The sequence below is a fragment of the Typopeltis vanoorti genome, chromosome 20 (assembly GCF_054136105.1).
Source record: "Typopeltis vanoorti isolate ZY-2024b chromosome 20, IOZ_Tvanoo_1.0, whole genome shotgun sequence".
NCBI classification, from domain to species: domain Eukaryota; kingdom Metazoa; phylum Arthropoda; class Arachnida; order Uropygi; family Thelyphonidae; genus Typopeltis; species Typopeltis vanoorti.
Window position 1 is genome coordinate 77828043 of NC_143568.1, and position 27746 is coordinate 77855788.

The 27746-nt window shown below is 35.7% G+C and overlaps 1 protein-coding gene across 6 annotated transcripts in view; it reads left to right on the plus strand.

The window, feature by feature from the left end:
- brm (ATP-dependent helicase brm) overlaps positions 1-27746 on the plus strand; it is a 677861-nt gene that overhangs the window by 408329 nt on the left and 241786 nt on the right. For all 6 annotated transcript variants that reach the window (XM_090410652.1, XM_090410651.1, XM_090410655.1 and 3 more), the window contains one exon: positions 14228-14415. In XM_090410652.1, coding sequence (XP_090266778.1) covers positions 14228-14415 — 188 coding nt within the window. The remainder of the gene's footprint in view (positions 1-14227; positions 14416-27746) is intronic.

Sequence of the window (27746 nt, forward strand, 5' to 3'; positions counted from 1 at the left end):
ATGTCAAATCCTTTGGAAGTAGATGGCAGTCCTTCACAAAAAGTAATTATCTTCTAGAATTCTTATACAAAAAAGAGTTGTGAAACCTTCTTCACCTTCCAAATCTGAACAGAAATGATGGCTTGATAGCACACCCTTTCCATAGGCAGTAGCTTTTATTAATTGATACTAGGGTGAAAATTTTATGCTGTAAAATATTTAAGTAATTTAAATCCATTTTATCTTTAGCCAATTATCTTGTCTTACATTTCAGTTTGTCATGTTATTTCAGAGCTTTATAGAAAGCTAGCTTCAAATTGATGTAAGTGCTATGGAAAACTTTTAATTCAAGAAGCTATATTGTGACTTCTTTCTTCTTCGTTGTGTGTTCTCTTTTGCCTAGTGCAGTTTTCCAATTTATTTTTGGTATTCAGTCATGAGGACAGTCTAGGCCTAATCGCTATATGAGTAATACTGTACAAGAGTTAAAACAATAAGGGACGTTATCGATGAGGTCGGTAATTCCCTAATTCTTTCTGCTGATTGATTCCATTTTCGAACACAAAGAAAATCTATGTTTAACTGTGCCACTCTGTGTCCAAGGTTGTAAGAATAATGTTAAGGAATCAATCATCAGCAAGTACAATGCTACAGTAATCTAAATAAGACAGAACTTTCCTTAATCAAATTACCTTTAAGTTATATAGCAGTTGTAGTTCTCTAATCTTTCCTTACTTTTACATTAAATAGAGTTCCCGCTTAGATCCGAACTGTTAAAATGAGCTGTGCAATGAAATGAATTCAGGCAAGCACAAGATTCAATTTAAATAAAAACATTTAATACACTAATCCATGAATTTACATTAATCAAAGAAGATCTAAACATAACTAAAATGATCATGAAATAAATAAGTTGTTATTGAGACAATAGTAACTTCACAGTAGAGTATACTCAGTGCGGTTAAATTCTTAACATATAGATTTCTACCCTTCTTAGGGTTATAAATTTCTAAGCACAACTTTTAGACAAAGGTTATCTATTCTATATACTTCAATTGTCGACTTTGCTTAGCTGTTCAGGATATACAAAACACATATCGCTAAGTACACACCAAGGAATTCTAAAGTCCTGTCAATCTATTACAGTAAATCTTAGTAAGTCAGTTTCTAACTTATATCACGTTCCCTTGGAACAAGCTTCAAGATATCACACATTCAAACTTGAACTGTCATTAAGGCAATACTCTTCTCCTTTATTGTAATTATATTCACAAAAGACAGAAAGGATTTCCTTACCGGGATAGTTGATATACTTTGCATATTATCACATGTTCTGGAAAACACTTCCTTGATTCTCAATAGCTTTCTTTCTAGGTCACTTTAGTTCGATAGGATCCAGATTCACCCTAATGCTCTTGTTGGCTCAGGAATTCATGCCTGCTTCCTCTAAAATGACTATCCTTCAGGTTTTCTTGGCAATTCCTGTCATGCCTCTCGTCCTTCACAATTACAAGACGAGGGAATTAGAATCAGGATATGAACAAGAGCCCATGAAAGAGTAAGAGAAAAACAGAGAGCTCCCTTGTCTTTTCAATCCGGTTCTATCCTTCACGTCTCCTCTTTTCTCTTATTCAACAGCGCATGTCTCCTTCTTCATGCCAAAATCTGCCTCGTGGATCTTCGTTAGCTCGGCATAGTAACTAGCGCCAAAATGTGCACTGCCGGATAACTTTGTAACTTCATACAGCATTTAATTTCTGTTATACTGGCTATGTCCTTGGCAATGGTTTACATAAACGGACTGAGTTCCAAGTTTCTGTGCACAGTTCACATAGGATATATATACTCTACAAAGAATTATTACAGGATAAATAACTAACAACTATTAGAACATGCAATTATTTTACAATTATGGAATACATATCAGTAAGTGAATAATTTACTATTTGTCTGATGAGCAAATTTGGCTCAAGGAATAGCAAACTATGTTAAATCCTGAATGAAACAACACTTCAGAATTTAACGAAGGCTTACTCTTTCAATGAAAAAATTTTTTTTTTTTTTAAAGAAAAAATTTTTCCACACAGGTCACTCCTGTGGAGGATCTAGACTTTTTTTTTTTTTTTCGAGGTCTCAGATTACATCTCACCTGAACAAAACCTGATTCCTCATCATGGTTTGTGTATTTATCCTTCTTTACTTTCTCATTCAGATCTCTGCTGCTCTTATTATCGGGGACAGTTTGTCTCCCATATTTGTAGTGCTGGAGTGTTTCTTTAGAGCAGAAATCTCCTTCTTGGTCGCTAATATTGGTATCATCTCTGAAATTACTCTCTTCGGTGATTCCTCTTTTTTCCCCATACCCTCTCTAGTGAATCTCCTAGGCAGACCAGTCGGTCAGGCATGTTCTTGAATAATTTTAATCGGTCTGAGTGAACGATTAGTGTCTTTTCACGTCATGTTGATTCCCTTATTTGGAAGTTCACTGGGGATGTCCTTTCGATAATCTCATTGGTTCCCATTGCACATTTTCCCAACTCCCCCCCTTTCTTGTTACTAGGCTGTTGCTTTAGGAGTGCTAAGTTCCCAGGTTTTAACTCCTTGTAGTTTCTCAATTTATTTGCATATGCCTTTTGTGAACTGTTTTGACTGGCTTCTGCTACTAGGTCATGTGCAATCTTTTTCTCAGCAATTATATTGTTAAGGTAGTCGTCAATGTCCGGGATTCCAGAGATTGCACGCGAGTTTTTGAAGTCACTGGGAAATAATGGCTCAAAACCACTGTGGGGGTTTCCCTTATAGCAGCATGTGTGAGAGGAAATTATCCCAGTTTGATAAATGGTCATTCACAAGTTTGGATAGAATTTGCTTCAGGGTTTGATTTATTGTCTCACATATTCCGTTTCCTTGGGGGGTGATAAGGAGTAGTGAAAAGTTTTTTATTTTTAACAATTTACACAATTGGGGGGTTCCATACCTTGAAATGATTAATTTAAATAACTTGTTTTCCCCTGTTTGCGCAGTCTGGTCCTTCATAGCTGTGGCTTCGGGAAACCTAGAAAGCATGTCAATTATAACAAGTATGTATCTGTTTCCCTTAGAGCTAGTTGGGAGTGGACCTATGATGTCCATGGCCACAGCTTGAAATGGACAACTGGGAATAGGGAAAGGTTGGAGAGGGGCCTTTCCACCGTAACTTGACTTTCTTTGACATATTTGGCATGTGGATACATAACTCTTGACATCTCGCCTCATTCCCTTCCATACATATGTGTCTCTTATTCTGCCCCATGTTCTTAAGAAACCTTGGTGGCCCTCCAGGTTTGAAAAGAAATGTCTGTCATCATGAAAGGAATGTAATATCCAGGGAATCATGACCGTAGGAACTACTATTTTATCTTTCCAATGTCCCGTGATGCCCTGTTTTGCTAAAAGGAGGCCATCACTGTCCATGAATAGGGAGTGCAGGAAGGAATGTTCCTCTAAGATTTTCTCCCCTTCTTTGATCCGTTGATACCTCCCCCCCCCCCAATGTTGAATCTTGTTTCTGTGCTATAATGAAAAATTTGTTCCAATTCTGTAGATGTGGGGGTTTGTTTCTGTTTTCTTCCCATTCTTGACTATCGAGTTTATTATCTCTCCCTCTGTATTGGTGTTCTCCTCTGCTCCATCATCTAAGGCTCTAGATAGGTAATCAGCAACTACATTAAACTTTCCAGGGACATAGCTTATCTGTACCTGGAATTCTTGCAATTCCATGGCCCAACGAATTATTCTTTGGTTTTTATCCTTCATTGAGGATAGGAAAGTTAGTGGTTTATGGTTGGACCTCAAAAAATTTTTTTTGTCCCAGCAACATATATCTGAGTTTTCTCAAGGCATGCACATTAGCTAACATTTCCTTTTCAATAACCGATCAATCCCCCCCCCCCTTTTTTTTTTTTTTTATCGCTTAAGCAGTAGTGTCATTTGAGGCATCCGCTGCAAGATAGAAGGGTTCCCCGAGTGTGAGATAAGCGAGGAGAGGAGATCTGGTTAATGCTAGATTGAGGGATTCGTGGGCTAGTTGCTGTTCCTTTCCCCAAAGGAATTTTGTTCCTTTCTTGGTTAGCTTGACTATGGGCTCCATTATTCGAGAGCAATTGGGAATGGAATCCTATTCAATCCAATTGTTCTGGAATCCTACGGAATTGATAAAAAACTAATAGCTATATTAAAAGATGTTTATCAGAATGCGGTTGCAGCAGTACTAATTTTATCCATTGCTCTTTCTAAATATGCAATGAAAATGCTTGGTGATATTGGGTCTCCCTGTCTAGTACCTCTGCTTGTTTTAAACCATTTCCCAAAATCATCACCTATTCTAACTGCTGCAACTGCATTCTGATAAACATCTTTTAATATAGCTATTAGTTTTTTATCAATTCCATAGGATTCCAGAACAATTGGATTGAATAGGAATCAAGAAAAAGAATTTTGGCATTTGAAAGAACTTGTTACAGGAAGATTCTAAGAATAGGATGGGTACAGAAAATCACCAATGAAGAGCTCTATCAGAAGATACAACCAAAACAGAATCTAATGCAGAAGATTATAAAACGGAAGCTGCAATTATTTGGACACATCTGTAGAATGAGTAAGGACCGGAAGATAAAGACATTTATGTTTGGTATTTTGGATAGTTGAAACAGAAGAGGTAGACCATAAAGAGAATGGATAGACGATATAAAAGACTGGTGTGGAATGGGTGTACAAAAACTGCGATACTGTGCACTGGACAAAGAAAGGTGGAAGAAGATAGTGAAACAGGCATCGGACATCAACGGGCAGTGAGCCCATGGTTCATGATGATGAATTGGGAATGAACTTTCGGTAGAAGTTTATCATTCCCAAATACCTTCGAACCTGTCTCACTGAGGTGGGGGATTTTTGCTTTTAGAATGACAGTGATGTTTTCTTGAGTGGGGACTATCCCAGCCTCACTCACAACATGTCCTAGGTATTCGACTTTCCTCATGAAGAGCTTGCACTTTGAGCACTTTAATGATAGATGTGACTTGTTCAGTCTATCCACCACACCATTTAATAATTCCTTATGAGACCTTAGATCTGGAGTGTAGACCAATAGGTCATCTTGGAAGCACATGACTCCCTTCCCCAACATGTCCGAGAGAACAGTGTTCATTAGATACTGAAAACTCGTGGCTGAGTTTCTGGCCCCTTGAGGAAGTCGACAGAGCTGGTACTTCTGCCATCGAGTGGTGAAGGCAAAGAACTGTCTATCTTCTTTTCCTAAGAGGGATCTGAAAATAGCCTGAGTTCAGGTCTAATTTCAAAAGGTACCTTGCTCCCTCTAGACTTGTCAGAGGCTCCTCTATGTTACAGAGAGGGAAGTCAATGGGCCTGGTGACCTTATTATTCTCACACAGATCTAACACAAATCTTAGGCTTCCATCAGGCTTTTCCACTAATAAAAGGGGCCGTTCCATCTAGAATTAGATTTATCTATGATCCCTGCTTTTTCATAATCATTTAAGAGGGTTTCAAGTTTGTCTAAATATTTAAGGGGGATCTTGTATTGCTTAATGTATACAGACAATTCTGTAGTGATTTGGATGGAATGCTCTACCTTGTCCATACAGGATAAGGAGCTAATATCTTCAGTGAATGCTTGGGGGTACCTCTGGAAAATCGAATGAATGAATTCCCTGATTTCTATTCTATCGGTCTCTGAACCCGTGAGTTGGTAGCCTCGTGCAACAACTTCCTTTTATTTTCACTTAGTCCGTCCCCTGGGCTTAAGATTTCAATCTTTATCATGTTATGTTCTCCCTTCTCATTCTCCTTGTCGAATATCAGTTGATAACTTATACCGCACAGGGAAATGTTTCCGGAGGCAAAATTGCACATGAATTTATTTTTCTCCAGCAAATCAAGTCCTAGTATGAGCTGATAATTTGTGTCAGCGATTTCAAGAAGAATAATGAGTTCATGCAAAAATTCCACCGGAAAACAAGATATGGAAAAATTAGCAGTTATCTTTCTTGCGAGGATTAGCTCAACCTTAGCGATTCCAGTGATTTTCACGGGTTTTTGAACCAGGGTGATGTTATCAGGGAAATTATCAATAAACTTATTTATCAGGGAGTTGGGAATGACTGATATGTGAGCGCCTGTATCTAGCAGTATATCACATGGAATTTCTTGAACTAGGCCCCGCACGAGTGACAAGGGTAGCCTTCCTTTCACCTCTGCCACTGCTATATTTTGCATTCTGTGGGAATTGTGGCTTAGTGAATCAGGCTTGTTACTCGAAGTGGTAGAGGCATCAATATTAACTTCCTCATTTCCATACGGTTTCTAGGATATCAGGGCAAGAGGAAAGCTTGGCATTGGAACTTAAAAACGAGGGTTTAGTTATCCCTTGCAAATTCAACACTGAGTCTTCGCTCCCCCTTTTCTTTAATTTTGAGCTGTTTTTCTGTTGTTCTCTCCATTCATTGATTCTTGATTGATAGCAATGGGCTTCTGATACTTATCCTTAACCTCTTGAGTGCAACCTGAAAAACACTTAAGAATTGGCAAGGGTGGAAGTTGTGCATCATAGTCTTGTATTAGCAATTGTCTCATGGAGCATATCTGTTCCATCTCTTCCAATATCTTCTCTCTTTCCTTGGCCAAACCATAGCCACCCTTCCAAATTGATGGCCTTTTTTTGTAGATGCCTTCTCTTAACTTTTCATACAACCCAGTCGAAATTGTTGGAATGTGATCCAATCCAGGTGAGGTTTTTCTGCAGGGGATATTCTCATAGATTTTACGATGCCCACTAATCTATTGAAATAGCTAGTTACATTTTCTGTGTCATTTTGTATGCAATCGTGGAGCTGTCTAAATGTTTGGCAGCGGCTCTTAGTATAGGAGAATTCTGAGATCAGCACATCCTTAAATTTTGAATATTCCATTGTCTCTTTAAGGACCGGAGATGAGTACAGAAGTGTCTTTGCTTTACCAGTTAATTTGCTTCGGAGTAACATCAATAGCTGGAAGTCAGTCCAATTTGCTATCTCTCTGAGTTTTTCAACAGAAGAGAAAAAAGACAGTACATCGTCTGATTCCTCCCCTGAAAATTGAGGAAAGACGTACTGGGGGTTTACAGTTCAGAAGAACTCACTGTCCTCCATTCCCATGCTGGATGCGAGAGCCATATTGGTTTATCAGTTACAATTCTAATTAATCAAAACTTTAAAATTAAATGAGACACAATTCCTTGCCTAATTCATTCCACAACCTGCTCACTGTGATTCACTCAACTTTGTTACTAAAGTTTTAAGAATTAATCCTTCTCAAGCTAATTTCGAAACTTTATTAATCAATTATTATCCATGAATCAACAATCCTGTCGGCTGCTCCATTTTGTTGTGACGTCTTTCTTCTTCATTGTGTGTTCTTTTTTGCTTAGTGCAGTTTTCCAATATATTTTTGGTATTCAGTCACGAGACAGTCTAGTCTAGGCCTAATCTCTATACTGTAATACTGTACAAGAGTTAAAACAATAAGGTAGGTTATCAACGAGGTCGGTAATTCCCTAATTCTTTCTGCTGATTGATTCCATTTTCGAACACAAAGAAAATTTATATTTAACTGCACCACTCTGTGTCCAAGGTTGTAAGAATAATGTTAAGGAATCAATCATCAGCAAGTACAATGCTACAGTAATCTAAATAAAACATAACTTTCCTTAATCAAATTACCTTTAAGTTATATGGCAGTTGTGGTTCTCTAATCTTTCCTTACTTTCACATTAAATAGAGTTCCCGCTTAGATCTGAACTGTTAAAATGAGCTGTGCAATAAAATGAATTCAGGCAAGCACAAGATTCAATTTAAATAAAAACATTTAATACATTAATCCATGAATTTACATTAATCAAAGAAGATCTAAACATAACTAAAATGATCATGAAATAAATAAGTTGTTATTGAGATATAGTAACTTCATAGATTGGGATAATCAGAATATGAGATAATCCTTGTTGGCAAAGTGTAAAAATTTCATGATCAGTGAACACTTACATTCAGACATCGCTTTTGAAAAAAAAAATAATGTCTAGATCATCCTTTTGATGGTTTTAGTGGCAATGAACTGCATAGCTTTGTTGTTTGTTTGTTTTCTCAAATAAAATGTTCATTATATCTCAATCAAAATATAATTCAAATAGTTCCTCATTGGAACTATGGGAAAATACCAGGTGTTCCCATAAAAAAAAAAAAAAAAAAAAAAAAAAAAAAAAAGCGAGGACAACATAAACATACCAGTCCAGCTGGTATATGGCACCATTTCCTAGCTTGGGACATACCACAACTCTCCAGTGACACATCAACATATTCGTCATCTTATTCATTATCAGAATCTCTTGCAGATAATGTGGCAGACGTCTTGCTTCTGCAAACCCGATGTCAAAGTAATTTTTTTACGCCACATGTGTCCTTTAACATACTTTTGTTTCTAGCAAAGTAAACAAATTTCTTTTCTCACAGAGAACTCTCACCATCTATATATAAGCAAGAAAACTAAATCAAAAAGCATTTAGTGCAGTTATAACAATTATAAAATGAAAACATTTACGGAAACTTGCTTAGAGTGTTAGTAATGCTACCAGTGAATTATGGAAATGCACTCAGAACATTTGTAATTAATCCTAAGGAAATGTCTGAATTAATAATAACAGTTACTATTTGCTGAATGTCTTTTCAGTATTTAAAACTGTTCATTAGCAACACCAGGTTGCAACATAAAGGATGTGCATATAGTCATATAAAAGAAAAAGAATAATCAGTCTTATTGATTGTTGTTGTTAATAGTGATATTTTCAGACTGATTCAGATGGCTGTTGAAATAAGGAAGACAATTCTGTAGTTTGGAGTAGGAGATGGAAAGGAATATCATGAATTTAAAAAAAATGCATACAGAAAGTTTTTTTTTAAAAAAGAATCAGTGTTGAGTGTCTCTTTTAGATATGAAGAAATTACTGCAGTGATAAAGGTGTGAGAGAGATTTTCTGCAAAGAGAAATGTATTAAAAAATTGATAAAATGAAAGTGAATTGAAAATAAGAAGTTTAGAGTTTCATTGTCAAAATTAAGATTATCAGCAAGAATATAAAAATTTGAACTTAATAGTTAACTCAAAAGTTAAGGAGACAATAACCTGTGTGGGTACTGATCATCACTTGTATTTTTTGCTGATTTATTCTGGAATCCAGACTTCCAGGCTGGATTTAGAAAGAACAAAAGTTCAATTGACCATATATTTATACTCCATATCATTGGAGAAAAATATGTAGAATGTAATAAAGCAATGTGCCATAATTTTATTGGCCTACAGAAAACCTTTGATTCTATTTGGCATGAGCCTTTTGAAAAATTCTGCAACATTATGGAATAGACAACAAAATAATATGACTGATTGAATTCCTATACTCATCTTCTGAAATGATGAAATCATGGAGAATTATAGCACTCTCTTTTCAGTAAAGCTTGGGGTGAGATAGGGGTGCAAATTATTACCAATGTTATTTAACTGGTTTCTCAAATATGTTGTAAATGAAGCCCTGGAGAACTGTGATATTGGAGTGACAGTAGCAGGAAGAAAAATAAACTATATAAAGTTTGCTGATGATAATGATCTTCAGGAAATCACCACAAAATTAGCTTATACAGTTATACACCCCGTGTTGTGTAAGTAATGCATTCCATAAACCTCTACATAAGTCGAATTTGTAAATTACATGCATACAATAAAATGTTCAAGGCTACTCATATCAGTCTTACATTAATTTTATTTTGCCATTAATCAGATATTTTTCATTTTTGGGGTGATTAAAAAAAATTCAATTATAAAAAATTTATCAATTGTATTTGAATAATATACATACTGTAAATATGAAAGTATGAAAAATACATAATATAAAAGAATATAAAAACAAACTGAAATACTCACTTTTCAAATAAAAATAAAGTCTTGTGACGGCTAAGTTGGTTATTCTAAGGAAGGCTGTTCTGTGGGAAGTTTTACCCCTTTTGATGTTGATGGCTGAGGGTAGTTGGTCGTCTGAGTTGTCATCTTTACTTGTGAATGGCATCTCACAAACATGTCTAGAGTAGATTGTGTGGTCACACGCTCCTTGTCCTCGTAGATGGCCTCGTAGCTAGACATATCGGAATAGATACGGCGGATAACATTTTCAAATGGATTCAATGGATTCAATGAATCCGCTCAGTGTTCGGATCCGCTGATTCTAATTTTGCTAACGGCATGTCTATCAAGCTAAAAACCTCGGCTAGTCCCTTCATTGTAAATTTCTTCGTGTCTGGCGGTTCAATCGGCTTAGTATTTTCTTCGGAATTTTGGAATACCTCCAACTGAATAAGGTCATCATTAGTTAGCTCTTCATCCTGACTCAAAAGAAGCTCATTAATGTCACCGTTATCCACTTCCAGCTCTAATTGCTGTGCCAGTTGCACACACGTCTCCATTGCCTGCTGTAATTCTTTTGTCATCTCAGCACCCATATCAATCATTGTTTGCTCTCCTATATATTAAATGTCCATGTTGGCATCCTCTTCCAAAACAGAGCCGTTTCATTGACATTAAATATTCACTCAAGCAAATATCTCCCCTCCCATTATTTCTGCCAGAAGTTTGGGAAATCAACTTGCTGCATCTGTATCTGCACTTGCTGCCTCACCCATGATTTTGATGCTGTGCAGATTTGTACGTTTCTTGAATCGTTAGAACCATCCAGCTAGCTTTAAATGTACTCTCCGCATCTATGATGTTGGCCTGCTCTTTCAAGTCCTAGCCTCCTCCTGGATAATCAGTAAACTTAAACATATCCGCTCAGATCATCGATCCAGTGAGACAACAATTTCTCCATCTCTATATCCGGCCCAGCCTCTTCCTAGTAATAATTGTGCCCTTCAATGCTACCGCACCTTTCGTGCTTTCAACAATGTGAACTTTATCCTTCACTGTAGTATTCACTGTCGAAATAAGTCTATTTATTTTGAGCTATTGTTGATAGAAATTTCCCGCCTTAATACATATGAATTATTTTCAACTTTTCTTCTAAAGTAATTGCAGACCTTTGTTTTTTAGATTTATTACCAGCACATTCAGTTTTACATTTGCATTCCATTTTAAGGGTAAAAAAAACTTGCGAAACTAGCAGTGATAACAAGTGACTGAGCTAACCGTGTGAGGCATCTACTACTGTACTGCAATAAGGCTGTCAAAGCAGCACCTGTACAAAGCCGCAAACGTGTTCATACGCGTTAGTAGATTTATTATGTAACTGCAAATTTCCGTAAGTCATATGTTACATAACTCTGTGTGTAACTGTACTCTTAAAAAAATATGGTTTAACCATTAGTAGCCAAAAATCAAAAACCAATGCCAAATATCTGTTTCTGACCAAGAAGGACGTGCTATTGCAGAAACTGAAAAAATGTTACTCAAGTAGCATTTTTTAGGTTTATTGGTGTATCCTTGAGGATACACCCATAGAAGAAGTTAATCAGTTTAAATACCTAGGCAATATAAAGCAACAATAGTACTCCAAAAACTAAAACTACTGTGCACAGATACAAGCTTACAGTTACCAACAGATTATGCCTTATTGATACACTAGTTAATTCAGTACTTCTATATGGAAGTGGAACTTATATCTTCCTAAAAAGAAGATGAAAAGAGCTGGCATTTGAAGTGAGGTTCTGTAAACAACTAAAGATACCATGCACTGATTACATCACAAATTTTGAAGAAAGACAAAGAACCAGTTCTTTTGCCAGTCCAAGAGATAACATCCTAACTAAAATTGGAAGAAAATTTGTGGCTTGGTCATATCAGTGGATCAAATGGTCTACCCATGCAATTTCTTGAAGGACTTATTCTAGGAACTTGAAAAAGAGGCGGACCTAGAATAAACTGGGTAGGCAATATAAAATGTTGGGCCGCTGCTTCACTTACAGTGCTGAAAGCAAAGTGCCAATTAAGGATTGAGCAGAAGATTTCTATAGTCTTTTGTGGACTATGGGATGAAGAAGAAGAAACGATAATTAACTAATTTTTTTTTAAATTATTATGCCACTATTTTGCCTTCTGACTGATGCATCACAAATATTAAAGAAAAAGATATGAACATTTTTTGACAAACAGAAGTTAGGAAAGAAGACGATACCTCAATTCTTATTGGTTCCCTCTACAAGTACAGTGTAGGGTAAGATGGTCTTGATTGTTGTCAGTCTCATAATAATAATCTCCTTGATTTTTGTGTCATTTTGAGGTAGCCATTATTATTTTATTATTAACTAATGTAAACATTATATTATTCCTTCAAGTACTATGAAGGGATAAAATGTTTACATTAGTTATGGCATAATGCGAGAATTATAGTAGAATTACAGCAGTGTTTTCTTTCTAAGTGAACCAGGCCTGATATATGCAAGCATACTTGAGAAGAAGCTAAGAATATTATGGAACAAAATCTTGAAGATTTTTGCCAGGCCAATTTTTACCTCATGACAGATTGTCAAGAAAGCATGAGAATATAACACAGATGTGGATTTAAGTTAGATCTGGAAAAGGCTTATGGTAAGGTGCTAAGAGAAAAGCTGTTAAAACACGATATAGTGGAAATTATGCAGTGATATATATTGTCTGTGCTAAAATTGTAATCATCAGGTAGGCAATTCTCCCATTAATCTGGTATTAGAAACATGGATATTATTAAACTCAGCTCTTTTTATTTGCAGATGATATAAACCCACCATAGATCTTCAGGATTCTTTAACTAAATTGAATAATCTGTATCAAATTTGATGTGAATATTGAAAATTAAAATTTAAAAGAATAAACTATGATAATAGCAATCTGTAAAGCATTAACTGCATTTTAGTGAATCCGTAGAACAGTACAGATTTAACTATTTGGGCACAATAATGATGATAATAGCAGATTAAATATGGTAATACATAATGCAATGAACATTATGCTGTGAAACTAAAAATTATGTGGAACAAGAGAAAAAGCAAACATTAACCCAGCATTATATAAAACAGTGTTCAAACTGATATAAAATTAGATACCTTAAAATTGGATTATAAGTAAAACAGTTGCTCAAAGTGGAATGCAGAAACATGAGTCCTAAAAAAAATTAAGGTAGCTAAAAATGGCCTTCCACCAGGTGGCTTAAGTCCATCTAACATGATAAAATACTATCAGATATGTCTGTGTTATATTTATGAGGAGGGAAAGTTGGAGCACCAGAGGGAAACCAGACCTTACGATCATCCAACATTTCAGCTGTTTAGCATAAATATTGACCCATTAATTCAGATTCTGATCACATGAAATCTCATGATGAACAGCCACTCAGTTTATTTCAATTGAAACAAAATTCCTGGTATTCATTTTTTAGAAGAAAAGCATGTTCCTTTCACATTCATCAGTTAAATCAGTGATTTTCAAAATTCGGGAAAGACCCTTTCTGGAGGGTCACAAAGCAGTGGTCAATATTATTGTTTATTTTTATTAAATAGTTTTGTAGTAGTTTTTTAAATGTTTAATTTTAGTTGTTTTTTTTTATTGTACACAATTAAAAAATATTCCCATGACCCACACCTGTGCACACTGTAGGTTAGCAGTGTTTTATGAAAAAGTAGGAGGGAGGGATCATTGGGATGTTTTTTATAAAGTGGGGGAGGGGCACCCTTTAAAAAGTTTCAATGTCACTGAGTTAAATGGATAGGTGCAGTACATTTTTTCTGGTGTGTACAGATCATTGTTCTTTGCTACCTCATTTACATCAAGCAGGGGGAAAAATGGCAAGATAATCAGATTTATTTCCAAATATTAATGAAATTAATGAGCCTGATTGCTGTGTTTAGGCCATACTCATAACTCATCTTAATTGGATGTTGAGCCTGGAATTTCAAAGAATGTGCTTGAATATTTTTCGAATTTTGGATTCGAAGCTGGATAAATGCAGCTTCAGTCACAATAGTGTTATTGATTTCAGTAAAAAATAAAATAAAGGGAATCAGAGTGATTGGACATGTGTTAAAACTCTCTTCCAGATAGTTTGTGTGTGTGTGTGTGTGTGAGAGAGATAGAGAGAGAGATACCACTATATTAGATTTTAATTTTCTTGCATTATTTAATTTTTTTCTTCCTTTCTGTATGTATAGGATTCCCTTACCTGCGACTTGATGGTACTACCAAATCTGATGATCGAGGCCACTTACTAGAACTCTTCAACGATCCTAATTCTCCTTATTTTTTATTCTTGTTAAGCACAAGAGCTGGTGGTCTGGGATTGAATTTACAAGCTGCAGATACTGTTGTTATTTTTGACTCAGATTGGAATCCTCATCAGGTCTGTATTAAGTTTGTGTTATATGAATCAAAAAAATTTTCATTTTATTTTACAGATTTGTGTGCAGTCTTCAGAAATACAGCTAAAAAAACAAATTACTCTGCTTAATTTTGAAAAGAGGGAAAAAAAAAACATGACACAACTCCAAGAAAATCATAAATTTTCTAAAAAAGATTTTAGTTTCTCTTTCATGGTTAATTGTGGTACACTTTCCTTCACTGTATACAGAAAACCTACGCACACAGGAAGATACATTCACAAACTCTCCCACTATCACCCCGCTCAACAATATGGCATTATTAAAACTCTAACCAAGAGAGCCCACAAACTTTGTTCCAGTAGAACTGCCCCTGCAACTGAGCTCGACCACATACACAACACCTTCCTCTCAAATGGCTACAGCGATCATAGTATTAACAAAATAATCAGTTCCTCCCCCATTCTCCAGCCATCTCTTAAGAAAGAGTTTAGAAATGCCATCACCATATCCTACATCCATGGCACATTGGAAAAAATAGCCAAGATTTTAAATAAGTACAATCTACACACATTTAAGCCTCACCACAAGCTTGCTACCGTTATCCGTTCTACAAAAGATCAGCTCCCTCCTTCTCTCAGTGCCTAGAGTTTATAAAGTACCCTGTTCCTGTAAACTCGTGTACTTTGGACAGACAGGTAGATCAGCAATCATCCACCTACAGGAACACAAGTCATATATCTGCAACCACGACTATGGTCAGTCAGGCCTAGCTGACCATCTCTTGGAAGAAACCACCATGTTCCGCCACAATAAATTCAAAAAAGAGAGACTATTTTTAGAATCCGCAGCATCCCTCAGAAATCAACCAAATCTAAATAAATACCGTTGCATTAAGCTTCCTAAGATTTGGGAAACACTAATCAACAGAGATCCCACCTTACATTCTAGTCCACCTAGATAGGACTTTAGAGTCATCCACATGGTTGGCTTAGTATTGAGTGGTATTTGTATATATGTTACATTAGTTTTTTTGTAATCCCTGAAGATATCTCAGTGACTGATTAGAAATATAGGAAGTATTAAATTCTGTTTTAATCCTTTGTGAGTGCTGTATACAATCCATTAAGCCTCCAACATGACATATCTGTGGGCTTAGTCTTTGATCAAGAGTTTTATTTTGTACCAAGATTTATACGTTAAGATTAGTTTGAATACTGTCTTGTGTACAACTAGTTCAGTGTTTGGACTAATCTCTCTCTTATTCCATATCAGTTTATTCAGTTAACTTTCTACATACCACCTTTGCTAATTCTATTGTCTGTTTCCTAATTTAATTTGCTGTCTTCACTAAAATTGTGCCTAAAGAACTGAAATGTTTTACTTGTTCTATAGGTTCTTAATTTAGCATGCAGTTCCTATTTTTCTGCCTAATTTAATTGTCTTTGTCTTTTTAATGCTGATTTTCATATCACGTTTATTAAAGCAGTTATACAATTTAGTCAGGGAACCCCTGCAAACTTGTCCTGGATTTATTTAGTAGTATAACACTATCTGCATAAAGTAAAGAGCTGAGATTAACTTCTTGAATTTTGATATCAGGTTTAATACCACCACTTTATTTCATAATACAATCCATATTATTATTATTAAGAGAGACCCTCCAGGGAGTCAGGGACTCATCGAGGGAGGCCACATACTACACACCCGTGCTGTCATATTTATTCTTGAATTCATTCACAATGCTTGTACTCACAACATCCAATGGCAATCCATTCTAATCAGGCACAACATGATGATAGAAAAATCTAGCCCTCACCCCCATCTTTGTGGCATTCATTATCAACTTCCAAGGATGCCCTCTTGTCATTTCTCCACCCTCCATAAATTGAAACTGAAATCCTGTATGACCCTTTCAGAAGTTTGTAAGTCTCAATCATATCACTCCTCTTTCTTCTGTTTGCTAGTGTCTGCAGTCTACAAATTCTCAATCTGTCTTCATAATCAGTATTCCACACTGATTGCACTCTCTCTATAGTATATCAGAATCATAATAGAAACCAGGAGACCAGGCTGTGCACAATAGTCCAAGTGAGGTCTTATCAAGGCCTTGTAAAGAGACAAAATAACATCTTTATCTTTACATGTGAACTTTCATTTCAGCATTGCAATTATCTTTTGAGTTGCATTTGCAATCTTTGGTAAATGGCCCCTGAACTTCAACTTCCTATCTATTAACACTCCAAGATCCCTAGCCTCATCATTTTCTTCAAGCATAATCCCACCAATATAATACAACATTAGATATCTAATCATGCTGAAGTGAATGACTATACATTTACTGACGTTGAACTGACATCCATTTTCTCATGCCCACAATTTCATTGTCATCATCAAATTCCTGACATGTACCCACAAGGTGTGTACAGGATATGATAGTACTAACATGAAAAATTTATATCATTACTAACTTCCTATCTACAATATTCCTTCAAATCAGTCTGTTACTTGTCAAGACTCCAATAGTATCATTATCGTTTCTTATATTTCTATCGTCTAAGGCACATTGTACCGTATCAATCCACCTATATCTTGGTCTTCCTCTGGGTCGTTTTCCTGCAAACCTGGCAGAGAACACTTGTTTTGCTAATCTTTCCTCGCCCATTCTGTTTAAGTGACCATACCACCTGAGATTAGCTCTGCTAACCCATTCCTGGATGCTGACAATGTCAAGTTCTTTCCTGATATTGCCATTGATGCCATCTGTTCACACCTCTAATCTTACTCAGGACTCTCATATCTGCGGTCTCTAGTCTTTGGTCAAGTGTTTTACTTCTGACCCAGCTCTCAGATCCATAAGTTAAAACTGGTTTGAACACTGTTTTGTATTGAGCTAATTTAGTGTTCCGACTAATTTCTCTCTTATTCCATATGAATTTATTCAACTGACTTCCTACCATACCAGCTTTGTTAATTCTGTTGTCTATTTCCATATTTAATTTACCATCTTCACTAAAAATCATCCCTAAGTAGCTGAAATGTTTTACTTGTTCCACTGGTTCCCCGTTCACAACATAGTTGACATTTTCAACAATTCTACCTATTTTCATTGTCTTTGTCTTTTTAATGCTGACCTTCATACCATATCTATTACAACAGTTATTCAATTTAGTCAGGGAATCTTGGAAGCTTGTAGCGGATCTATTTAGAAGTATAGCATCGTCCGCATAAAGTAAAGAGCTGACGTTAACATCTCCAATTCTGATATAATGTTTAATACCACTTTGCTTCATAATGTGATCCATATAGATAATGAATAACGGAGGGGATAATGTACATCCTTGTCTCACACCAGATTTTAACATTAAACCATCTTCCTGTACTTCCTTCAATTCTAACTGCCGACTTACAACTCAAATACAGAGTAAGCATTGCTTGATATAATGCTCCATTGACACCATACAACTGTAGCATATTGAATAGCTTTTCTCTTGTCATATGCCTTTTCCAGATCAAAAACTTAAATACAGATCTTTGTTATATTCCCATGCTTTCTCAACTAATTGTCATAAAGTGTAGATCTGATCCTGACAGTCTCTATTTGGCCTGATTCCAGTTTGTTCTTCACCAAGCTTTTCTTCCACAATTCTTCTCATCCGTTTCTCAAGTATACTTGCATAGATCTTGCCAGGAACACTCAGTAGGAAAATACCTCTGTAATTCTCGCATTCAGTTTTATTTCCATTTTTATATATGGTTACTATTAGAGCTCTACTCCAATCACAAATCTTGCCTGGAACACTCAGTAGGGAAATACCTGTGTAATTCTTACATTCAGTTTTATTTCCCTTTTTATATATGGATACTATTCTAGCTCTACTCCAATCACAAATCTTGCCAGGAACACTCAGTAGGAAAATACCTCTGTAATTCTCACATTCAGTTTTATTTCCATTTTTATATATGGTTACTATTAGAGCTCTACTCCAATCATCGGGAATTCGTCCCTCTGTCCAGACTTTCTGAACTATGCAGTGCAGCCACTGTAAGACTTCTATACTACCGTACTTCAGCATTTCTGGTCGAATATCATCTACTTCTGTTGCCGTTCCACATTTGAAAAGCAACAGAAGTAGATGATATTTGAAGCAATTTTTCAAAGTAATTTCTCCATACTTCAAGGATATCTTTTTCTCCTGTTTTCATGTCACCTTTATCATCTCTAACTCCTTTTACAGCACTCTTTCCTCCATTTCTAAGCTTCTTCAACAACCTCCAGAATATCTTACCACCGTCTTAATATTTATTTTCTGTGTTCTTGCCAAAGTCCTCTCATGACTTTTGTTTAGCTAGTTTTACACAGTGTTTCGCTTTCTTACAGTTGTCTCTGTATTCTCTAAGAGCAAAAGCTGACTTATGTTTCCAGGAACTTTTGATATGCTTTCTTCTTTTCCTTCACTGCCTCTTTAACTTCCTGTGTCCACCAGGGAGTTCTGATTTTTCTATCCTTGCAGACAACCTCACCACATGCCTCTCTGGCTGAATCAATCAGGCTTTTCTTCAAGGCTTGCCACTGAATCTTCAGTGGCAAGCCCACAATTCCAGCCTATTCAAATCATTCTGCAAGTACTTCATATCAGCAGCATCCTTGAATACCTTACCTATCTTTGTATCATCAGCAAATAGCTGTATGTTGTTTGTCAAATCCTTCCCAATATCATTAATGAATAGATTGAATAACATTGGACCATGCACTGATCCTTGTGGTACACCACTGGTTGCTTTAAACACCACATTCCACTTTTTGATATCTGTCAGTCAGCCAACCTCTTATCCATGCTAATATTCTATAATCCAAACCCATATTCTCCGATTTATGCAACAGTCTATATTCTGTATTCTGTCAAAAGCCTACCAAAATCCAAAAGTGTAATCGTGTATCCATTCCCCTTGTCTAGTTCAGTGGTAACATTGTTAAAGAATGTGAGCAAGTTGCTAATAAATGACCTTCTCTTAATAAATCCATGTTGTTCATTCCAAATTAGAGATTCACTGTCAACCCATTTCTGAATGTGAGCCCTAACCAATTTTTCAAACTCTTCACCAACACTCCTGAGATACTGATTGGTCGATAGTTGGATACATCGGTCTTTGTAACACCTTTCTGCAATGGAATTACCATTCATTCTTTTCATCATTGTGGAATCTTCCCTGTTCTGAGACTCGTATTAAACAGCTTGGTCAAACGAATAGCCAGTTCAGCTGAACACTCTTTTATTACACATGATGATATCCCATCAGTCACTATTGCCAAATTCTTATTCAGTTTTTGCAACAGCTCTAATATCTCATCCTCATACACCTGATTTTCTTCATCCAGTGAAGAAACAGTGAGCTGAATGTTGCATACAGCAGGTTGATAGCTTTTAACAAAATGGGTACTTATTAGTTGAACAACCTCTTCTGCATTTGTTATCCTCATGCCTTCTGCATTTAGAAAAGTTATTCTTGCATATTCATTCTATCTTTTACTTGCAGCATATCGACAGAATTCTTGTGGGTTGTCTTTAGCATGCAGAGCCAATTTCTTTTCATACTCAGACTTTGTTTTCCATACAACAGTTGTAACTATTCTAGCCTGCTGCTTAATTTTCATAATGCACATCATCTTTATGCACACGGTATTCCTTCCACATCATCCTTTTCTTATGAATCTCTTGCTTAATACGATTATACATCCATTTGACTCTTACCCTATTTATTCTTGGAACTCTCAGGACACACTCTGATATCGTATTGTTTAAATGCTTCTCATTGCACTGTCGATATTCTTCCCATCCAGACCCATCCCATTCCACTGAACTCGATATACTTCTCAGTTCTTCATAATTTCCCGTTTTGTAGTTAAGCATGTAACCTTTTCTGAATGGAACATTCATAAACTTAATCACTTCCCAAGTGAGTACCACATGATCACTGTCACCAACTGGAAGTAGAATAGTTACCTCTTTAACTGAAATGCCCTCCGACACTCTAATCAAATTTAACACTCTTTCACCTCAAGTTCCTTTTGCCAGTTAGTATGTCTGATTCTGATAGCTAGGTCTAGTCATATTGACTAAGGCAACTTTTGTATACTCTTGTCTGCAGCCTGAACGACACAGTTGGACAACTTGCAGATCTCTATTTCTTTTTTAGTGCCTTATATTGCACACATTTGATGGGTCTGAACTGGATTAATACAAAATCAAAATCATTCTCTCCTCATCAACATTTCCATTCCTCCCTTTATATGAAGGTGGTCTGAAAAGTTCTCGGCCTGGACCATAGATGGCAACACTATTGGCAAGATTTTTTTTTTTTTCCTAAGTTGGTACATCTGTCATAAGCATCCACGTGAAATTGTAAGTCATTGTCAAGTAGTTTGGTTTATACAGCTGTCTGAAGTCCTTATCCCTAGAAATGGATAAAAGTGAGTATCGTGCGGTTATAAAATTCTTTGTAAAAGAAGGTTTAACACAAAAGAGGTTCATAAAAGTTTATGGGCACTCTTCTCCTTTGTTTTTGACAATTAAGAAATTGGCTGCCAAGTTTAAATGTGGCCATACCAGCCTTGAAGATGATCCACGTGAAAGATGTTTAAAAAGTGTAACAACACCAAAAATCATTGATCAAGTGCATGATATGGTATTGGATGATCGGTGAGTCAAAGTGCGTGAAACTGCTGAGGCTATAGGCATTTCAAAAGAATGTGTGGGATATATTTTGCATGAAGAATTGCAAATGAAAAAGCTTTGTGCAAGATGTGTGCCGTGCTTGCTCACAGCAGATGAAAAACGTACTCGCATGAAAATCTCTGACCAGTGCTTGGAGCCTTTTAACAAGAATAAAACTGATTTTGTGCGTCGATTTATTACTATGGATGAGACTTGGATTCACCGTTACACACCAGAATCCAAACAGCAGTCAAAACAGTGGACAGAAGACAAAGTCGGTTCCATCAGCAGGAAAGGTCATGGCATCGGTGTTTTGGGATGCTAAAAGCATTTAGTTTATTAACCCCTTAACATACAAAGACGTCTGTGACACATCTTTTGTTTATTGCACCAAAATTGATTTTGAATTTTGGTTTCACATATAAATACAACCGAATATAGACGCTAGACAACCTTGTGCCGATTTCCTTTCAGGTGAGAAAAGTTGCCAACGGCGTGTATCGGCTATTTCATTTGTGCTTGCACAAATGTTTGAACCAGCAAATCACCCTTGCCCAAAACTTGCCCAAAAAATTGGCAGAAAAAACTACCGCTTTCTGATTTTTAATTGGTACGTTAAGGGGTTAATTATCTTGAAAAGGATAAAACAATAACTGGGGAATGTTATTCCGATATTTTAACCAGACTATTTGAAAAAATTCATGAAAAAAGACCAAGTTTGCAGAAGAAAGAAAATCATCTTTCATCAGGACAATGCACTTGCCCACAAATGTGTCTTGGAAATGGGACAATTAAGGGATCTGCACTATGAATTGTTGGAACAGCCACCCTATTCCCCAGATTTGGCTCCCCCTGACTTCTGTCTCTTCCCAAAACTAAACTCTTCCTCACTGGTCAGCATTTTTCTTTGAATCAAGAGGTGATTGCAGCTGTAGAGGGATATTTTGCAGATCTTACTGAGAACCACTACAGGGACGGGATAATGGCGCTGGAGCATCGCTGGAATAAATGTATTAGTCTTAAAAGAGATTACATTGAAAAATAAAAATAATTTTGAAATTATAAATTTTTTCATTGTTAGGCTGAGAAATTTTCAACCAAAAACACACATCCTTTCTTTCTACACAGTCCGCTCATCGAAACGTTTGCCATCATAGCCTTTCTTAATTCATTTTTATCATATCACGGTAAAATACCGACAATTTTCACTTTCTCACTGTTCACTCTCACTTGTTTCAACAACCCTTTCATGTCCTCTCTCATGCGTGAACTTATTAATATAGTTCGCTAGTTAATATATAACATTAACAAAATTAATATTGAATTAACACTGAATTATGCAGTGTAGCCACTGTAAAACTTTTATAACTCCATATGTTAGCATTTCTTGTCGAATATCATCTACTCCAGCTACCTTTCCACATTTGAAGTTTTTGATGATTTTTTCTACCTCAAGTATTGATATGTACTCCTGTTTTCATTGCTCTTGAAAACAGTCTACTATTGTTCTGTCACTGTTTGTTCCATTTAACAGGCTTTTGAAGTAATTACTCCAAACATCTCGGGTATTCTTATCTTCAGTTTCATGTTACCTTTATCATCTTTGATTCCAGTTCTTCCCATCCATCAACTGATCCCATTCCACTGACCTTAGTATACTACTCAGTTGGTCATAATTTCCTGCTTCGTAGTTCAGCATGTAATCTTATCTGAATGGAACATTCATAAACTTAGTCACTTCCCATGAGAGTACCACATGATCACTGTCACCAACCGGAAGCAGAATAGTTACATCTTTAACTGAAATGCTCTCTGGCACTATAATCAAATATAACCACCTTTGACTTTGAGTTCCTTCTGTCTCATGTTGCTTGAGGAAGTTGTCCTGCAACAGCTAAATAAATGCATTTTCATTCTTCTCCTGAGATTTTACTGCTACCTAATCAATATTTGGATAATGAAAGTCTCCCATTATGATTACTCTTTTCACACTCGTCTTGTCTATTTGATGATGCGTTTCTTCATGACTAGCAACTGATCCACCAGAAATGTAACAACCCCCCCCCCCCCACTATGTAATTGATCCTATTAGATTTCACCTCACACCAGATGGCTTCAAACTCACTGCCACATGAAATATTGTTAGTAGTACTACAATTATATGTCTCAACTCTAACTGTATTCAAGTCATCCGATACATTAGCAGCATTCCTCCTCCTCTCTTCTCTATCCTTCATAAAAATGGTGTATCCTTTACAAGCAATACCAGTTAGTATGTCTGAGTCTGTAGCCAGGTCTCACTATTGCCTACAATCTGAGGTCCCAACATTTTGGCTAAGGGAACAAAGATTCTACTCCTTTTTTTTCTGATATTCCTAGCATTTATGTACAGACATAATAATCTACCTACATGTTCTTTTGTATACTCTACCCCTTTGTGTGTGATACTCCTAGCATTCATGCACAGACAATCTACTTGCATGTTGTTTTGTATACTCTTGTCTGCATGACACAGTTGGACAAATCATAATAGATACTGGGAAAACAGCTAATATAATACTCGATAGCCAGGTATTTAGAAGTGCAGAAATAGAATTTGATCATTGTCTCTTAGTAGAAAAATTAAGAATACCCCACAAGATGGTTTAAATTAACCACATCATTGCTAAGAAGAATCTTTTAGAGTTCAACTATTGGATGAAAAATATATCAACTATCTTTATTTGAAAAAGAATAAATGGAAAACTAGAGGAAACTAGAAAACTCTCTCTTATCATTATGATAAGAGATAGAATGGAATAATTTAAAACATGTAATAATAAATGCAGAAACAGAATGCCTCAGAACAAAAAGTAGATGGAAAAGGAGCAAGGGAATGCAAAACTGGGATAAAAACATTGAAGCAATATCATAGATAAGAAAGATGCATATAAACAATGGATAAACAAAATCACTAGAAGCAAAAATTAATTTTAAGTACAAAAGAGCAATAACAAAAACAGAATACAGAAACACAGACTAATTTCATAACAAAATTGGAAAGAGATCTTACAGTGAAGAAACCAAATATATACAAAATTCTAAGGAATATGAGTAAGCAGGTAAAAGAAAAATGGAAACTTGAAATAATCATAGCCAAAAACCTGGCTGGACTTCTTCCAAAATTTATGGCAAGATAGTAACGAATCTAAAACTGACAATGCTTACTACTAACTATACAGTGGGAGAAATAAAATTACAAGAAATCCAACAAGCAATACCGCAAAGCAAATCAGGAAAATCCCCTTTGAGAAGATGAAATAAATATAGAACTTATGAAATATGCAAACATCCTATTCATTAAATGACTTTTAAAATTATTTAACAATATCTGGAAGCAAGGAAGGGTCCCGGAAAGTTGCAATAAGGCAATTATCATCCCAATATATAATAAAGGCGATAAGTGCAACTGTGAAAACTACAGAGGAATAATAAATACTGGTTATAAGTTATATGCAGGAATATTAACTTCAAAACTTAAATCATATATAGAAGATAAACTCTGCAGAGAACAAAATGGCTTTCAATAGGACAATCATGCACTGACCCAGAAAGCCTTTGATAGAGTAAACTGTGGACCATACTCAAGAATCTAAATATCCTAAATCAGCTTCTTGCTGCAATAACTAACATTTTTAAGAACGACCAAATAGCTGTAAGAATCGATGAAAAAGTGAAAAATGAAAATCCATCAACGATACCCAATGTCACCACTGTTATTTAATACCTATATAGATGAATTAGTAAAGAAATGCAAGGAAAATATAAAACCAGCATTTAAACTGGATACTGGAACTATACTTAATACCCTTTTGTTTGTGGATGACTAATCCTAGCAAGAAGTGAAGTTGAACTCCAAATAATCAATTAATGTTTTAAACATAAGTGCAAAAAAATTTGGAGTGCAAATATCAACAGGAAAAACAGAAATCATGGCTTTTAAAGGCCATTTCAAGTCAGTAACAAAATCTTGATTGAAAATAAAATTTTAGAACAAATCAACTGCTTCAAATACCTTGGATGTGCTGTATTATATTCAAAAGCAGCTGACATTGACATCAAAATTTCAAATTTTCTAAAAATAACAGGAACGAACAATAATATTTTCAAACCTAATCAAGTTCAAAAAGCATACAAGAAATAAGAGTTTATAAAGCTTTGGCAAGACCAAAACTTTATAAACTTTATTATGGACCCTGAAAATGTCAAAAGAAAAGAGAATAGCAACTGGAGAAATGAAATTCCTGTGAAGAAAAGCAAGCTATACTCTCTGGGACAAAAGAAGAAACACAGAAATACATAAAGAACTGCAAATAGACTCAGTATTGGACAAAGTATATAAATACTGAAAGAAGTGGATTGAACATATTGAAAGAATGGACAGTTCAAGACTACCCCAAAAAAATATTTCGATATCACCCAGTTGGAGGATATAGAAGTCAGGGATGACCAAGGAAAACATAGAAAGAGACCAGAACAGGCCATTGGTCCTAAATCCCTGAAAGGATTATGATGATGGGCTAGTTTTCTGCTCAGGGCATACAAATGTGCACAAATTCACATGACAAGAAGTTGCAAAAAATAAGAAGTCTCCTTGACTATGTTATTGTTGACAGTGATGTTTTCCCACTGGTTCAGGACACAGGAGTAAGAGTATACAGAGGATTTGAAACTGGAAGTGTTCACCACTTAGTGTTGAGTAGCATAAAACTGAATTTCATATTGAAAAGAATGTGCAATAAAGTTGAACAGCCATCAGAGGTAAAGTTGTAGACTCAAATACAAAAACATTATTCAAGTAAAACTGAAAGAGTTTGAAAACAAGAACCAAACCCTGAAGATTCACTGGCAAACCATGAAGAAAATATGGATTCAGCCAGAGAGATGCACTGAGGTAATCTACAAGTATTAAAAAATCAGAACTCCAGAGTGCACTCAGGAAGTTAAAGAGGCAGTCAAGGAATAGAAGAAAGTATATAAAAACTTCATGGAAAGTAAGTTGGCTTGTGCTCTGAATATACAGAAAAATGTATGAAAGCAAAGCACTGTCTAAACTAGCTACGCAAAAGTCACAGGAAGAATTTGTTAAGAACACAGAAAATAAATATTAGGAAGGTGGCAAAATTTTCTGGAGGCTATTGAAAAAGCTTAGAAATGGAGGAAAGAGTACTGGAATCAAAGATGATAAAGGTAACATGAAACTGAAGATAAGAATACCCGAGATGTTTGGAGTAATTACTTCAAAAGCCTGTTAAATGGAACAAACAGTGACAGAACAATAGTAGACCGTTTTCAAGAGCAATGAAAACATACTTGAGGTAGAAAAATCATCAAAAACTTCAAATGCAGAAAGGCAGCTGGAGTAGATGATATTCGACAAGAAATGCTAACATATGGAGTTATAAAAGTTTTACAGTGGCTACACTGCATAATTCAGAAGGCCTAGCCAGAGGGTCAAATTCCAGATGTTGGAATAAGGTGCTCATAGTATTCACAAAAAAAAGGGAAATAAAACAGAATGTGAGAATTGAAGAGGAATGTTCTCTACTGATAATTCCCGGTAAGATTTATACAAATATATTTGAGAAAGAGCTAAAAAAAAAAAAAAGTGCCAAAGAAGATTAGAGAAGAACAAGTTGGGTTCAGACCAAACAGAGGTTGTCAGGATCAGAATTTCCCTTTAAGGCAAATAGCTGAGAAATTACAGAAATATAACAAAAAAGACTGTGTATTTAAGTTTTGTAGATTTGGAAAAGGCATGTAACAAGTTCTCAAAAGAAAAGCTGTTCCAAATGCTGCAGTCATATGTTAAACAGGACATTATATCAAGCAATACTTGGTCTGTATTTCAGTTATAAGTCAGTAGTTAAAACTGAAAGAGGTACAGGAAGATGGTTTGATGTTAAATCGGATGAAGCAAAGATGTACATTATCTCCTCTGTTATATATTAATTTTGTTAATGTTATATATTAACTAGCAAACTATATTAATAAGTTCACGTATGAGAGAGGACATGAAAGGGTTGTTGAAACAAGTGAGAGTGAACATTGAGAAAGTGAAAATTGTCAGTATTTTGCATTGATATGATAAAAATGAATTATGAAGTGCTATGATGGCAAATGTTTCGATGAGTCGACTGTGTAGAAGGAAAGGATGTGTGTTTTTGGTTGAGTGGAGTGAGTTTGAGGGAAGATTGTATTTGTATAAGAGGGACGGCCTAAACCGAATGAGTTTCATATCAGGAGTCTTGCAAAACTAATAACTAGTAAGAGACATAACACAGAGTCAGGGAAACAAAATTATGAGGTTGGTCTGAAAAGTTCTCAGCCTAACAATGAAAAAACGAATTTGTAATTTCAAAATTATTTTTATTCTTCAACATAAGCTCTTTTAAAACTAATACATTTATTCCAGCGATGCTCCAGCGCCATTATCCCGTCCCTGTAGTGGTTCTCAGTAAGATCTGCAAAATATCCCTCTACAGCTGCAATCACCTCTTGATTCAAAGAAAAATGCTGACCAGTGAGGAAGAGACAGAAGTCAGAGGGAGCCAAATCTGGGGAATAGGGTGGATGTTCCAACAATTCATAGTGCAGAT